The following is a 15357-nucleotide window of genomic DNA, read 5'->3' as shown; positions in this document are numbered from 1 at the left end:
TTTTCCAGTAGGAATGATAAAATTTGAAAGGGTCATAATGGCAACAATGTAAAATTTGTTGACAATTTTTATTAGGTTATGCCATTTCATCATGCAAAGATTTACGCTTCAACAACGTTTGGAAATAGTTAAATTCTTTTATCAGTGCTCATTTGTATCGTATTGTAGGCAAATTTGAAAGTGAATGTTACACAATAGAAGAATACCAGAATCAAGTACTATTATATTGACACCACTTTCAAATTTGTATACAATATGACGAATAGCGAGTCGATTAACTAAATAATTTGGTCCATGAATTCTTCTCAAACTTCTCTCAATATTCACACCGATTTTTATAAAATAATTCAACAATTTCTGAATGTTGTTGGAACATGTGTCTTTCCACGATTGAATGACATAACCTATTGAGCACAAATGACATAAGAAATATCAAAAAAGAATACACAGTGATGCCATTATAACTATTTTCAATTGGAAACCCCTTTATAACTTTTGCGTCTACAAAATTTCGCTTGATATAGTGGTATTCGCTAGACATTCTATAATATAGTAATTCAAACGAAACGAAAGCATCCTGTTGCTCAGAATTTCCCCAGATCAAGCACGCAAAAAGTCAATTCAATCAACATCTCATCACGGTTTTGCTACTCACCTGAACCTGCCCTCCTGGAGTACTTTGCACGTGGCGTCGTTCCTGCAAGGATTTCCATAGCAGGCGTCTATCATGAATTCGCAATTCTTGCCGTGATATCCCGGCGCGCACTTACAGGTGTAATCCCTCTCTGGTTGGGTGACGCAGTCTCCGCCGTTGCGACAGGGAAACGTGTAACATGCATCGCATTTGGCCAGGATATCGTTGCTCACTTTACCTGAAAGAGAATCCTTGAAGATGAGTCAATCCTGGCTTGTCGCGAGAATTTAATTAGATTGTCTTTGTCGAAAATGCTATATGGGAACTTCCAACCTTGTGTGAGGTTACATAAAAATGATTTTGAATTCCCTTTCAGGAATGTTCTACTCAGATTTGTCAGGTCAGAAAACGAATTTCCTCTTCAAATCGTCTCATTTTATTGTGTATAAAAAACTAGTAAATCCTTCAAGTTAAATATTCGAATTGGTGTCTCACCTTTGCATACAAAAGCTGATGAGGGCGTTGACAAAATAGACTTATCCTTCATGCTAGGCGGTTCTGAACAGTGGGCGATTCCAGGCTCCACATAGTCAACTTTGACCCATTCTGACAGCCACCTCAAAGAGCAATCGCAGTAGAGAGGATTGGCACCTAGAGCTCTGAAAACATTTGCGTTTAGAACATGAATCTGATAAATTCTTGGAAATTCTTACATGTGACTAATGGACTTCAAATTGGAGAATGTCCCCTCTGGTATCATAGATATTTGGTTACCATGTAGAGATCTGAAAGCATATTGGAAGTTTATACCCATACAAGTGGCGAAGGAATGTTATACTTACAGAATTCTGAGGGAGCCAAGACCATCTAAAGCATTCTGTTGAATACACTGTAACTTGTTATAACTGATGATGAGTGTAGATAACTTTGAAAGACTGGAGAATGTGTTGTTTGATAACATTCCTATGTGATTATTACTTATATCCCTGAAATTAATTGAAGAGTTTGTTATTTATTATTCGAAATATATCAGAGCTATTGCTCTACCGACTTGTTACTTACAGCCTAGTTAACGATTTCAAATGACTCAACCTGTCAGCTTGGATAGAGGTGATGAAATTGAAGTCCAAATACAGCTCTGAAGTTTCTGGTGGTATCCCTCTAGGTATCTCTTTGAGATCTGCTCTGGAACATCTTACGACTGTTCCAGTACAAGAACACATAGGTGGGCAGTAGTTTTCACCAAGGCAACCTTGATCATTATCACCTGAAGACGCAAACGAAAAATTTGTATATCTTCAAAATTATAATCCAGGAATCTAACTTACTTGTGCATTTGAATTCGTTCTTTGGCAGCTCCTTGATGAGCACTTCTTTGACCCTGTCTGGTTTGTTACATTTTGGTGGTGAACCACTCAGTCCTTTATTCTTGAGCCACTCGGAGAACCAAGCAAGGTGACAGTTGCAAACGAAGGGATTTTGCACCAAATTACTACGGTAATGTAATGTTAAAATCTTGAATGCTACCAATTCGATAAATACTTACAGTGTATGAAGGGAAGCAAGATGATCGAAAGAACCAGGCATGACGCAAGTGATGTGATTATTGTTCAAAGACAGCAGTTTCAAGTTGTGAAGTCCTAAGAACATCTTGTTGTGTATCTCTAGCAGTTTGTTGTCGGACAAGAGCCTAAAGTGGAGTAGTTACGTTAGTGTGTATAAATGACTTTCCTTTTGTACTTACAATTCCGATATTTTAGAAGCTCCTTCGAAAGAGTTTTCTTCGATTCCTGTGATTTGATTTCTTCTCAAATCCAACTTGAGCAGATTTGGAAGTCTTCCGAAGAGACCATCGGATTTAACCTTTGTGAGTTCGTTGTCTTGGAGCAATCTTGAAATTTAAGAGAAGTATTTGAATTAAGTTAGTTTGAGGTTGAAAGATATTGAAGAAATTCGTGGTAGCGGTTTGGTGGAACGGTGTTTCTGGAAGTGATGAGTTTTTGTGTTGTGATCTGACACCTTGTGACTTCTCATCTTTTTATTTCTTGAATTCCCAATCGATTGCTGGTTGTCATTGCTTTCCCCATGAAGGTAGACGTAGCCACAACAAATTCCATTGTTTGCAGTACGTTTGACACAGTCATTGTGTTAGATTATCACATATTTCGAAGAAAGATAATATCTCCTTCCCTGACAACCCGAACAATCAATTCTTTCCGGAACAATCACCGTGAATCAACATAATAAATTCGCTAAATGTCGCCCAACCTAACGCAATTATCGTCTATAAATCGTTACATACATCTTTTCAGAAATGTTTCTTACGCGATAAATTGGGAGAACAGGGTAGACGAGGCGGTAGCTAGTAGTTACAGTAACGTAGTCATTTATTATTCCGTCAGTACGTATGGTGTGTGGGTTTGTACATATCTACTATTATTGTTGTTCTTGGTGGAGTTTGCAAGTTCGCGGAAACTTCTCTGGATGTCCTTTCTACTTCTCTATATCTCGATCCGAAGAATTCAACACCTACTGCTGAATAGGTAGATCTAATCTGGAAGCTTATTACTCAAGACAAAAAGTAATGAGTTTAGTTGTAGGCCTGTGATAATTGATTGATATAGCAATCAGGGTAGGTTAAGATGTAAAGGTTCAAAAGAAGTTCTCTGAAATTTGGAATTCTCTTGTATTTATAGCCTCAATTGCTACCGCAAGATGGTATAGCGGAAATACGATATATTTTGGCATATTAAATAGTAGTTTTCAGCGGAAACTAGATACTCACAGAACTGTAGTGTATAGTGGAATATCCCTTGGAATCTCTTTCAAACTCCTAGCCGAGCAATCCACAATGGTTCCATCGCAAGTACAGCCAGCTGGACATGCGTTGTCTATGAGGCACTCTCCAGCAAACCGAGTCCTGAAGTCTTCTTGACCTAATGAGAAGAATAGTTCGATCATGACCCATTATTCAGTTTACATCGAACCCTACCACTATCTTATGTTAGTGGGGGTGCTTACCCTTACATTTGAACTTTTCGTCTTTCAACGCTTCTATTCTACGCCTCTGCATACGTTTAGGAGAATCGCATCTGGCTCCAGATGTTTCTATCGGGTTCTGGTGAAGGTATTCGGCGAGCCATTTGAGGTTGCAGTCGCAAATGAAAGGGTTTCTTGCTAAATGCCTGTAAAATTATAATAAAGTAAGTACATCTAGTGAATTATAGAGTTTATAATCAGATGATTGAATTTTGTTCAAGATAAAATCCAAGAAGGCTGGTCTCTACAAAAGTCCCCAACTTAAACTGTTCAAGAGTGAGCAGCACATAAGAATTTTTAGAAAACCTAGATGTTAATTATTTTCCTAAATTGTTGCGTATAACTTATGTCAGTCATAAATTTAATAAGTCCCCATATTCTTGTTCGGTTACCTGATCACCTTCGAAAGTATCGAGAAATATCATTTTTCAATATACTTACAGTGTCTGAATGCTTTTGAGCGAATCGAAACTGCCATTAGCCAAGCTCTGGATATTGTTGTCGTAGAGCGAGCTGGAAAATAAGGGAAACCTTGAAAAACACCAGAATTTATTATCTAGACGTCACTTACAGTAAACTCAGACTGCGTAAATCTTTGAAAGTGTCTCTCCGGATACACGAGATCTCATTTGCGTTCAGAAGCCTGAAAGGAAAAGAATAAAGGATGAAATTATCAGATTTCATTTTTCAATATTTGCGAGGGGAGTTTCACTTACAGGAGTTGGAGGGAAATTAGTCCTTGGAAAACCCCGGCAGGCAGGTCCTTGATTTTGTTCCCATAGAGAACTCTGTGAAAATTTATTGGATGCTTCAGAACATAATGTCTTCATGAATTCTTTTTATTAGTTTCAAATGAGAAGAAATTGAAAATTTTTCAATTGAAAATGAGGAATGAGAGTATAATCATTACTAATATATTGTTTTCTTAATCGTAAAAATGTATCTTTCGAAGAAAAATGATGCAGAACACTGTTCATTTGAAATTCACCTAATTATTTGAATTTATTAATTAAGAGTCGAAGAATACTCACAATGAAGTCAAGGCTTTGAGTCCTATGAAAGCGTCTGGTGCAATCTTGGAAATTTTATTGTTGCTCAAATCTCTGAAAAAAAATTACGTTTGCGAATTCTTCTCAAACTGTAATGAATTGCTACTTACATCCTTCGTATTCTTTTGTGTGCTGCAAAAGCCTTGGCGGAGATTTCTGCGATTTCATTTTGTTCAAGCCGCCTGTTTGAAAAAAAGACGATAAAAATTGTAAAACGATAATGTAAAGCAAACATTGTCATAAAAATGGGGGAAATGTAGAGAACTAGGTCAGGCCTTTAGGGCGTCAAAAACTGTGACGACATTCAAGTGGATAGTCGTATAAAATGCCATATCTTCATGTGAATTACTCTTAGAGGATTCTGTATGTTGTAAAAATGAGAAAAGTGTATGTATTTTTGCATAAATAAATTTTTAATTTAGTGATTCGTTGTCAAGGACTGGCGCTAATAAAAATGCACTTACAATTCTGTTGTGCCTTCTGGTAGATGATCCGGTATTTTGGTCAAGCCCTTTTCTCTACAATCGACAATTCCTTCAGCACATCTGCAAGGATGTGGACATTGAGGTTCGCTGATACATTCTCCATTGATTGCTCTTTCTGCCAGACCTAATAAAGACATAATTCAAGAACTGTTCAACGAAGACCAGATCTTCAACTTACCGGAACATTTGAACTCCTGGTCTTGTATATCGGCCACATTTTGACCCTTAAGATGGTTGGGTGAGTGGCATTTCGTATATTGTGCTAACCTTGGTGAATGACGCAGATATCTAGCAAGCCATGACAGCTGACAGTCGCAGTGTAGTAAGTTGTCATTCAGGCGTAATGTCCTGAGTCTGAACATGTTGCTGAACATGTCCTTACCGATCCAGGTTAGGTTGTTGTTGTTCAGGGTCCTGAAAGGGTTCACATAAGATATATTTAAATTGTCAACTTCACTTTGTATTTTTGGAATGTTTTTTTTTAATGGAATACAATCAATATAAATCTATGGGAGACGATTCCCCAATATAAGAAGCCTGTAGCGATTCTGGTACATCTGAGGATTCTAAAAATCATTGCTTGCAGAATCGGTTCTGGTTGAAGAAACCCTCCCTATTTCGGAGCAGATTTGCATAAATATTGAAGGGATTTCTTAGGACAGGACTGATTTTTTGTCGATATTGGCCACATATAGTTACGCGGTGGTGATCCTTGTTCAAGAAACCCTCATGACAATTGAAGAACAACTCGGTAAAAGGGAATTTTTAGTAGGTTATGTATAGAAAGATCGCTTATTGAGTTCTGTCTATGATCTAGCTTGTTATGTTGAAAAATCATTAGTTAGTGGTGTTGAATTGGTCCGCAAAGTTGAAATTGACGGACTATTTTTTATTACTTTTAAATTTTGTAATATTTTCGTCATGAATATGTGCAAATCCTGTAATACTCTTTGGCCCATAAATTTCCAAATGATTCTTTCTTATCCACCAATTTATTGTGGTGATTTCAATTGTCATCATTTGATGTGGTGTATAATGGAAACTATAACATTTATTACTCCATTCTGGTTCTTTCCTTTTTGGGTTTCAGATTTAATTATAATATATGCGTTGTCAACTTCTGAAGACTGAAAGGATTTTGTTTGGATGTCAATATGTCAGCCTATTTCGTGAACAAATATAAAAACCTATCACTACACCTATACGAGGAGACAGAGTTTTTGCTGAGGTTTTATCATTGAAATGTATGATGCCGCATTTACGTTTTCTCTGCTTATACTGAGATTTATTAACACATATGCTTCATTGTTTGAAGTGAACAATTTTTTTGTATTGCTCTTTCTCAAAAGAATTATCATCATTTCTTTGCGAAGTTCATGTAACAATAGCAAATGCTACTATAGATAGTAGCATTAAAAATGCTATGAAATATAAATCAAACATAGATGTTTGATTCATATTTCATAGCTTTTTTATGAGCTATTGTTTTGAATATTAGTGTGAAATAAAATTGTAGTCCCATAGTCAATTGTGTCTGCAGTTAGGTAATATAAATAAAAAACGATAACGTCTATAGAAGCTCTGTCGATTAATTTTTTGAGAGGATTGAGTAAATCATTCATTTATGTAAGTGATGATGTATTTGGGAATAAACAAGTATTTATTTATTTATTCTCAAGGAACAATGGTTGCAACCTAAATTTCTGCATTTTCGATAGACGTGGCAATGTCCCAACTTTTTTCGTTCTTTATGAGTTCTTTAACTCTCAGTTTTCAAAGTCTTGGTGGATTACTTTAACGCTCAAGTTTAACAATATCGTGCAACAGACTCATTTAATTCCAAGTTGTCCTTGGAAATTACCGGGAACTTAATCGAAACGATAAACAAAACGACAAAGAAGCGTTTCAGCTTTCGGATAATCCTCCAACATTTGTTTAATTTTTCGATCCATTCATCCTACGGAGGAAAGTTAATGGAATTCTGTCAAACGCAGTTATGCTCATTAAAATTTGTATTCGAAGTGGAAAATGATTTTGCAGCGAAACGAAATTGTCAGTTAAAGGGTATGGCGCATGGAAAATTGCAATAAGACAAAGTCGAAATTAATATTTTAATTCAGTGGAATTTTTTTCTGCGCGGACTTTCAGAAATTCAGAATTTAATTGCTTATTATTACTCGGTAAATATAGAATTTCATACATATACCATTCTTAACTTTGAAATTAGTTACTCAGAGTCTTAATTATTCGACTGATTTTTCAAATTATGTGGTATTTTAATTCGCATAAATGTTTGAAACAAAAACAGAAAAAAAAACGTGAAATATGAAGACGAAAACGCAGTACCTTCAACAAGTTTTCAGTGGTGTTATTTATTTTGTCAAATAAATGTATCTAATAATTTTATATACACAAGATTTATTTTGACTCTTTTTGATTCATGTTATAAAAATAATTTAGAAGAGTGTAGATAAATGTGAAAATAATATTTGAAAATTTCACTTACAAAATTTCGAGGTCTTTGAAACTTCTCAGCGCTTGGTCATCAATGCAGGTTATCATATTGTTGTCCAGTTGACTGAAAAAAAATGATGTGTAATTAGAAGCATTTATCAAATTCTATCTTCAGTTACAAAAGGCACTGAAGTCATAAATTTATTCCCAATTTATTTTTTCTATCCCCCGAAGAGAATTAATTAATGAATTAATTAGATCCTAATTGAATTTACTCACAGATTTTTTACTGCCAGGATGCCTTTCAGCGTCTTCCTTCCAATTACAGTGATTAAATTATGACTGAGGTCCCTGTAATATAAAAAAGTAGAATTATTGGAGATGAATATTTCAATTAACTGTTTACAGTAGGCAGCATCATTATGATTATAGAAGGCTGGTCTGTTTGCTTGGGACTTTTTTTTTTGATGAGCTTAAGAGTAATAGGAGTGATTACCACGTTTAAATAATGTAAACTGATTAAAGTTCGACTAGAACTAATGTTTCGTACACGACTGATTACAACCTGGTCCAATTTTTTTGGTAGTTGTAGATTACATACTGAATAATTTATACGCTTAATTAATATCAACTGATTATAATACTGGGTTTGAACTAATACTATTCGAGAGCAAGTTTCAATAATAGTTACAGGTTGATTATTTTAGGTACGATAGGATAAACAAAAATATAACAATATTTTTCGAAAAAACTTGACCCCATTGTGTGGATGCAAATTTTCGTGAAAAAGGTTAGTCGATTTATTCTGCAGTCTTTTTGATTTATTGTTCTCTAGGCAGCTTTCATTATATTAATTTTCAGAGTTTTTTTATGCGGATTATATTTTCGTTTATTGAAAAAAAGTGTTATTTTTCAAATTGAAAATACTATGAAGTCGAACTAATTTGATTCTTTGATCAATGAAGGAAAGCAATTTGAAAGGGCACTGAGAATTGAAGAATCAATTCTTTAGCCTCAACTCATCTCCCTCTATTCTTCACGAAAGTTCTCACCCATAACTAACAAAAAATTATCGTCCGTCCCCCCCTGAACCCTACTACCAGTTTAACAAGACCCTCCATCCACATAAACCACTTTTACACGTGAAACATGAATCAAAATCTTTGTTACAAGCTCGAAATTAGCCGCAGCATGATTTACCGATCCGTTTTTTCAATGCTCCAAAGAAAGTATTGCCATTCATCAAGGTTGGCCGGTATCACGATCTACAACCAACATAACGGTCAGAACTCATTGGGAGTTATGAGGGATACTTACAAGGGACGCCCTATAAATTCGGAGCACGTTTCATCATGCCGCAGAAGAGGTTAGAGGGCGGAAGGTCATCATTTTGATGGAAAACGATTTGAAGGATGGTCTATTGATGGTAGGAACGCTTTGGAAAATTGTAGGAAAATTATTTGATCGAAAATAGTTATTTATAGGTGGGTGTAACAAGAATAAAAATCGAGAGAAGCACTGACTTGCCTTTAGGCACTTTTGAGCGATCGTTCGCTTATGCGCCGTTGGATACCACAGAAGTTTACATAGGCATGTAATTGTTGCCGGAATTCTAATGAGATGATTCTTTTTAAATTTGGCATGAACAGTTCGGTGGTTATTTTATATAATATACATACAAACTTAATTTCAATCAAGTCAAATAAATTGTTACAGGCATATCAGATTTTTTTTCCATATTTCACTTGAATTTTCTTTAGTTTTAGTTAATCCATCATCCATCAAAATGAAATTTTGAACATAGTTTGAAATCATGGTTGAACCTCCACAAGTGGAGTTTCAACTCGATCAGATCTGATCTGATGCCATTGAATTATCATGTTTTTTTCATATTCTACCTGATTTTTCTCTCATTCTGTTATTCTTTATTTGTCTGCACAATCTGAACTCATTCTCGATCAATTCTAGTGATCAATAGTTTTTCTTTCGTTTGATTTTCTACACTCGATCGCTATGCAACGCGAAACACGCAATTTGACCCAAGAGGAATGTGCCCAAGCGGTAGTTTTGCGAGAAGAAGGGTGGACATACACAAGAATTGCAGAAAGGTTTGGAATTTCCCATACAAGTGTGTCCAGAATGTTGCAGCGATTCAGGGAGACAGGTATGAATGTCCGAAGACCAGGACAGGGTAGACCACGGGTAACAACTGCCATTCAAGAACGTTACTTGAGAGTTTCTTCGTTGAGACAACTCATGGGGTGCAAATTAGCACCAGACAATAAGAAATCGCCTCAGGGAATATGATTTAAGGCCTCGTGTCGCGGCAAGAGGCCCAGCTCTTACCCCAGCCCATCAAAGGGCGCGTTTGGATTTTGCGAGAGAGCATATCCATTGGGAAGAGGCTGATTGGGAAAGAGTTCTCTTCACAGATGAGTCTAGATTCTGCCTCTACCATTGTGATCGACGTTCCCTTGTATACAGGCGTCCACATGAAAGATATGCTCAGTGCAATTTCCTGAATACTACTGGTTTCGGGGGAGGATCGATTATGGTATGGGGTGGAATATCTTTGACTGCTCGCACAGACCTAGTGGTCGTTGATAATGGAGCTATGAATGCTGATATGTATATAAGGAACATTCTTGAAGAGCATGTAGTGGCATTACACCCATACATTGGTGAAAATTTCATTTTTATGGACGACAATGCCAGACCCTATCGTGCGCGCATCGTTCAGGAGTAACTTGAAGAGGTTGAAGTCTCTCGAATGGAATGGCCAGCAAGAAGACCAGATCTCAATCCGATTGAGCAGGTTTGGGACAACCTCAATAAAAGGCTGAGAAGTTCAGAAAATCATCCAGCTACTCTTAATGACTTAGGAATCCAACTCAGAGAAATCTGGGAAGGATTAGATCAGAACATTTTAAGATCACTCATTTTGAGTATGAACCGTCGTTGCCGAGCTGTTATTAACGCAAGGGGCGGAAATACCAAGTATTAAATCACTTATCAGCATTCCAGTATTTTGAAAATTGTTTATTTCTCTTCTTTCACATAAGATTCGATGAAATCCTGAATATTTCTTCCATTTAATGTGTCTTGTTTCGTTCAAAACCTTCCCGAGAAAACATAAAAAATAAGTTATTAAGTCAATGTAGAGTTAACTTTCATTAAAATTGAGATTTTCAGAATGTGCGTTAATTTTTTTGCGCAGTGTATTTGTCTATATTTACTTTGGTCAATGAATCTGAGCAGAACAAAAACACCATTCGAGAAATCAAATGATATATGATTTTGAGAAATAGTAGTTGAAGGAAATGAGATACTGAAATTTTTTAAATTTTTTTTTAATTTCAGTCATTTCAGCTGTCCTAATGACTAATATGACAGATATGTGATAGGTGGCATATAAAGTTGGTAAACATGGCTTGTTAAACGAAAGAAACAAAACAAAATTGTACGATGAAGAATTCCAACGATATTTCTTTCCTCAAATGGTGGAACGTAATGATTCGAAATACGAAATTCTCGACCAAAAATCCCAATTCATCCTCGTTCAACTAGATGTAAATTCCAAATTCAAGAGCACTCAAAATTCCTACGGTCCAGCGTTCAATTACACCATTACTCAAGGGGAGGAGGATTCATTGATGCCGTAAATATCAAATTTTATTACATCTACCTGACCACACACTGAATTCAACTACGAACGAACAGGTATTTATTAATATGTAAAATGGATACATAGGTGTGAATAGAATACGAAGAACCAACAGTATAAATCAACCTGCGCGTTATTTAATACCTGTGTGTACGGGAAATTAATAAACTATACTGCTAAATGAATCCCACTTTGAATTATGACGCTGGGCGATAGATCACCGATTTTTTATTTTTTTTTGGTTGGCTATGTCGCCAGAATTTTAGATTGAATTATTGCGTTTGAAATGGAGATATGGAGGGAGCGATGATCCGTGTTTACTTTCCAACTAGTTTTTTTTGTTGTTGGTACCTATTTGAATCGGACGTGGCCTAATTGGATGATAGAAATATGAAAGAGGATTGAGAATATAACGGGATTATTTTGTTCATTAGTTACGATAATACCTTTGGAATCGTTACTTGATTGGACATACCGAAACGGTTATGCCTTTTTTTCTATATGACAGAATATCAACTCGTATGAATAGAATAAGAAAAGCACTCTCGTTTAGTCAGGATCTTTTGCTTATTCTTGAATTTTGTTTCTTTGTTTCCAGATTTTGACATTCACGAATCGAATTATTCACCATAAGTGTAAATGCCAAACAGCCGTCCGATTTTTGGAGTTCTAAAAATTCTAGAAGCTGAATTATAAAAAAATTAAAACAGATCGCTCTAAAATTTCTTCGAAATATCTTAGATTTTCAAATTTTGTGTCGAGACTTGTCTCAAACGATTAGATTCGACCACTGCAGGACCATTCAAAAATTCGATTCTGTCCGATAACTCTTGAACGAAAAGAGCATGAATGCCGTTAAGGTTAAGTTTGCTAATGGGCCAATTTGACTTGGGATTCTATAAATGTGGCTCTCAGAATTTTCATCGAAGGAAAGTAAACCACTCGTTGGTCACTTTTAAAACGTTCAACATCTCCACAGAACCATACCGCCAATCAAAGTTTTCGAAGACGTGCATAGGCAAGATGCTTACAATTATCTAGTAGTAGTAGTAGTAAATAGACCCACATCTATTAGATCATTGGGGCCAAATTCTGAAGATATTGCTGTCACACTCGTAGCTCGAAAGAGAAAAATTACGATTCACCAGATGCATAAACCAAAAAACAACTAAGATAACTGCACAGGAAAGGAACATTTTTGAGGGCCTATTAGGAAGACTACGCTGTAAATTAGCTCAGAAACGATTTATGAGCATTTTTGAGACATGTTTAATGTGAAATTCAAGGACAGAAATACGACCAGACAGGAGTTTGATGTGAGTCATCACATCAAACTCCTGAATATCAGGGTAGAAGCTGCAAAAACAATAATTTGTGAGAGGAAGGACGAAAAGATCTAAGCCAATCGAATTCTAAAAGGGTTTTCTAGAAAAATGAGAAACGCAGGAAATAGATTGCAGACTACTTAGAACCTTATAAAACAGAAGACTTAGAGCTCAGAAACTATAGAAAATCTTTCCAAGAACAATCGGTTGGGGTTCCTCAAGGATCAATATTAGGGCATATTCTTTTTATTTTGTCATTTAATGCTATGTTTTGGAGCGCTATGCGTATATGCAGGCGATAGTGGAATGATGAACAGGTCTCGGAAAATCCCACTTGATTCCTCGAAGTTCTTCTCGGCAAAATGTGAACTCAGAGAATTATATTTTCAACCGAAGGGCTTGAATCCAAATCTCTATTATACCTTGGAGTAGAGTTTCAGTCTATGTGTCGAACTAAATCGACAGGAAGTAGTAGAGAGGTTTTCAAACCAATAGACACTTTATTGCTGTAATACTTGTCAAAAAGGATGAATCTCTTTTTCCTTATGTTCGATAAGCTAAAGACAAGAATGACCGATGTCCACATGTTTGAAACTCTACAATAGGCTAGCCTGAGAAATTAATGCAATTCAGGAAGAAGTTAAAAGAATACTGCTGGAGAGAAAGTTTTATGACATTGAAAAATTAATTTAAACAATGTTAGACTATAGTTAATTCCTGTTTTGTTTGTTTTTTTTTAATTTTGTGTTCGCATATGTGTGCATATTCCTTTCTGTGTATTTATTGCTTTTCACGTCCATTTAAATGATGGTTGGCATGTCAAGATGTATTTTTTGATGACAAATTTCTTTAAAGGATATGAATAAAGTAAACCCAAAAGCTCACCAACCCCAAAACGACTAAATTCACTTTTAATTTAAAATTGAAAAACGTTATTCGATATAGTACAATTTCGTCAAAGTTTTCATCAATTAATAATTAATTGATACAATTTTATATTTCAGTCGATATAATATGAAGTTTTCCACGAGAACAAGCGTGCTGCCGAAGGGAACCGTAATATTTACTCATATTTCGATAATGGGATGCCTAAACTAATAATAACGAGCTTCGAACCTGAACGGAACGAGTGCTTAACCGAAGTCGTAAATCTTGAGGTGCCCCAAGCAGCCGACGCTTGCCGTTAATTCTGATCTTATTAATTGGAATACTTACAGTCTGAGCAAATTAGGCATGGCGGAGAACAAGTTGTCAGGTATGTGCCTGATGTTATTCCCATTGAGACGTCTGGAAAGAAAAAATTCGGTTTAGGTTTTGTCGCGGGTTGCTAGATTGGGGTTCACTTACAGTCTCTCTAGGTTCGTGAGGTCCTGGAAGGCATCCCTCTCGATGGTGTGGATTTGGTTGTCGCTGAGTTGGCTGGAAGTTGTGCATTAGTTTTAATTGTTTTTTGAAAAATTGGTCGAAGGTTAATGATTCATTTATTCGTTAAAATTGAAATTCAAGTTCTTAAGGTGTTTTTGATGATGAATTTCTTAATCCCTTTTATTATAGTTTTTTTTATCACTTCAAATTAACGACACTTTTTATACTTACAAGTGCACAAAATATACTTACAGAATTCTGAGTTTGGTAAGAACCTCGAAGTCATTTCCATATATTGTAGTGAAATTATTTCCTTGAAGATCTCTGTAAAGAAGAAAAATACAATAATTAATTTCAATTATAAAAATCGAAAAATCACATATACAAAAATAATTTTCATTTTCAGGTGAATTAAGTTGAATAGTTAAATTATCTTATTATTGATTGAATAAAATCTTTATGAAAAATAAATTCATTTAAATAATATCATAAAGGATAAATAGAAATGTAAGATTGATCTACAAGTGACAAGTGACCCAGAATTATTGATCAATAATTCACCACTGTATTATAGGATCAAAACTATTAGGGGAAGTTATAAAATGATTTTTTTTTAAATGTTTTTAGACGGAGTAACAGCTCTCGGATTTTCTTTGTTTTTTTGGGTCTAACGCAGCAAAAAGTATAAAATTTTGTATGGGTTTTTTTGTTCAGGAGCTGTAACAATTAATGTCAAATTACTGTAACTTTTCAAATTTACAGGAAAGACGGATATGAAAACATCTCATCAAATAAATGTTGACACGAAACTGAAATTTTGAGGAATATTGAGGTACGAAAAATTGTTTTTGATATATCCCCCTTAGCATCATTATGCTAAAAATAAAATAGCATTCCTTTCTGAGAAAAAAAAACCAATATTTCATTCAAATTAACTTTTCGTGTGGTCGTTCTTTTGAATTTCTGGTGTTTCAATGCTTTACTGATTGTTATTTAACACCTTTTTTCATGCAATTTCAGAAAATAACCATTTAGGATAGTTGGTCCAATAATTTATAATGGCTCGTTTAATGAAAAGATTTTTCTTTATTTGTTCACAATGTGTGAAATACTGATCAGAGGATGATCACAATCGATAAGGTTTGACTCATTGATGATGAATCCGAAGTCAAATTCGAGTATGTTCGCCAGTCCAGACGTAAATAAGACAACTCCCGAAAGGAAAAAGCTAAAAACTTGACATTTTCAGAGTCTATCCTGAAAATTTTAAGTTTTTTTTTAGTGTTGATATCAAACAGCAATTTCAAGCTGAAGAATATTTAAAAAAAAATGCTGGAAAAGA

General features: G+C 35.3%; 1 protein-coding gene across 1 annotated transcript in view; it reads right to left on the bottom strand.

The window, feature by feature from the left end:
• Positions 1-15357, bottom strand: part of LOC123671712 (protein slit) — a 389783-nt gene that overhangs the window by 7105 nt on the left and 367321 nt on the right. Inside the window, exons 3-24 of the mRNA XM_045605699.1 lie at positions 14268-14339; positions 13998-14069; positions 13866-13937; positions 7941-8012; positions 7714-7785; positions 5386-5621; positions 5187-5331; positions 4833-4904; positions 4705-4776; positions 4390-4461; positions 4245-4316; positions 4115-4186; positions 3656-3819; positions 3420-3570; positions 2379-2525; positions 2181-2324; positions 1963-2126; positions 1697-1901; positions 1477-1620; positions 1348-1419; positions 1130-1293; positions 656-872 (exon numbers count right to left, since the gene is read on the bottom strand). Of these exons, the coding sequence (XP_045461655.1) occupies positions 656-872; positions 1130-1293; positions 1348-1419; positions 1477-1620; positions 1697-1901; positions 1963-2126; positions 2181-2324; positions 2379-2525; positions 3420-3570; positions 3656-3819; positions 4115-4186; positions 4245-4316; positions 4390-4461; positions 4705-4776; positions 4833-4904; positions 5187-5331; positions 5386-5621; positions 7714-7785; positions 7941-8012; positions 13866-13937; positions 13998-14069; positions 14268-14339 (2673 nt within the window). The remainder of the gene's footprint in view (positions 1-655; positions 873-1129; positions 1294-1347; positions 1420-1476; positions 1621-1696; positions 1902-1962; positions 2127-2180; positions 2325-2378; positions 2526-3419; positions 3571-3655; positions 3820-4114; positions 4187-4244; positions 4317-4389; positions 4462-4704; positions 4777-4832; positions 4905-5186; positions 5332-5385; positions 5622-7713; positions 7786-7940; positions 8013-13865; positions 13938-13997; positions 14070-14267; positions 14340-15357) is intronic.

Source organism: Harmonia axyridis, chromosome 1 (assembly GCF_914767665.1).
Source record: "Harmonia axyridis chromosome 1, icHarAxyr1.1, whole genome shotgun sequence".
Taxonomy (NCBI): domain Eukaryota; kingdom Metazoa; phylum Arthropoda; class Insecta; order Coleoptera; family Coccinellidae; genus Harmonia; species Harmonia axyridis.
This window is presented reverse-complemented; position numbering and strand designations above follow the sequence as displayed.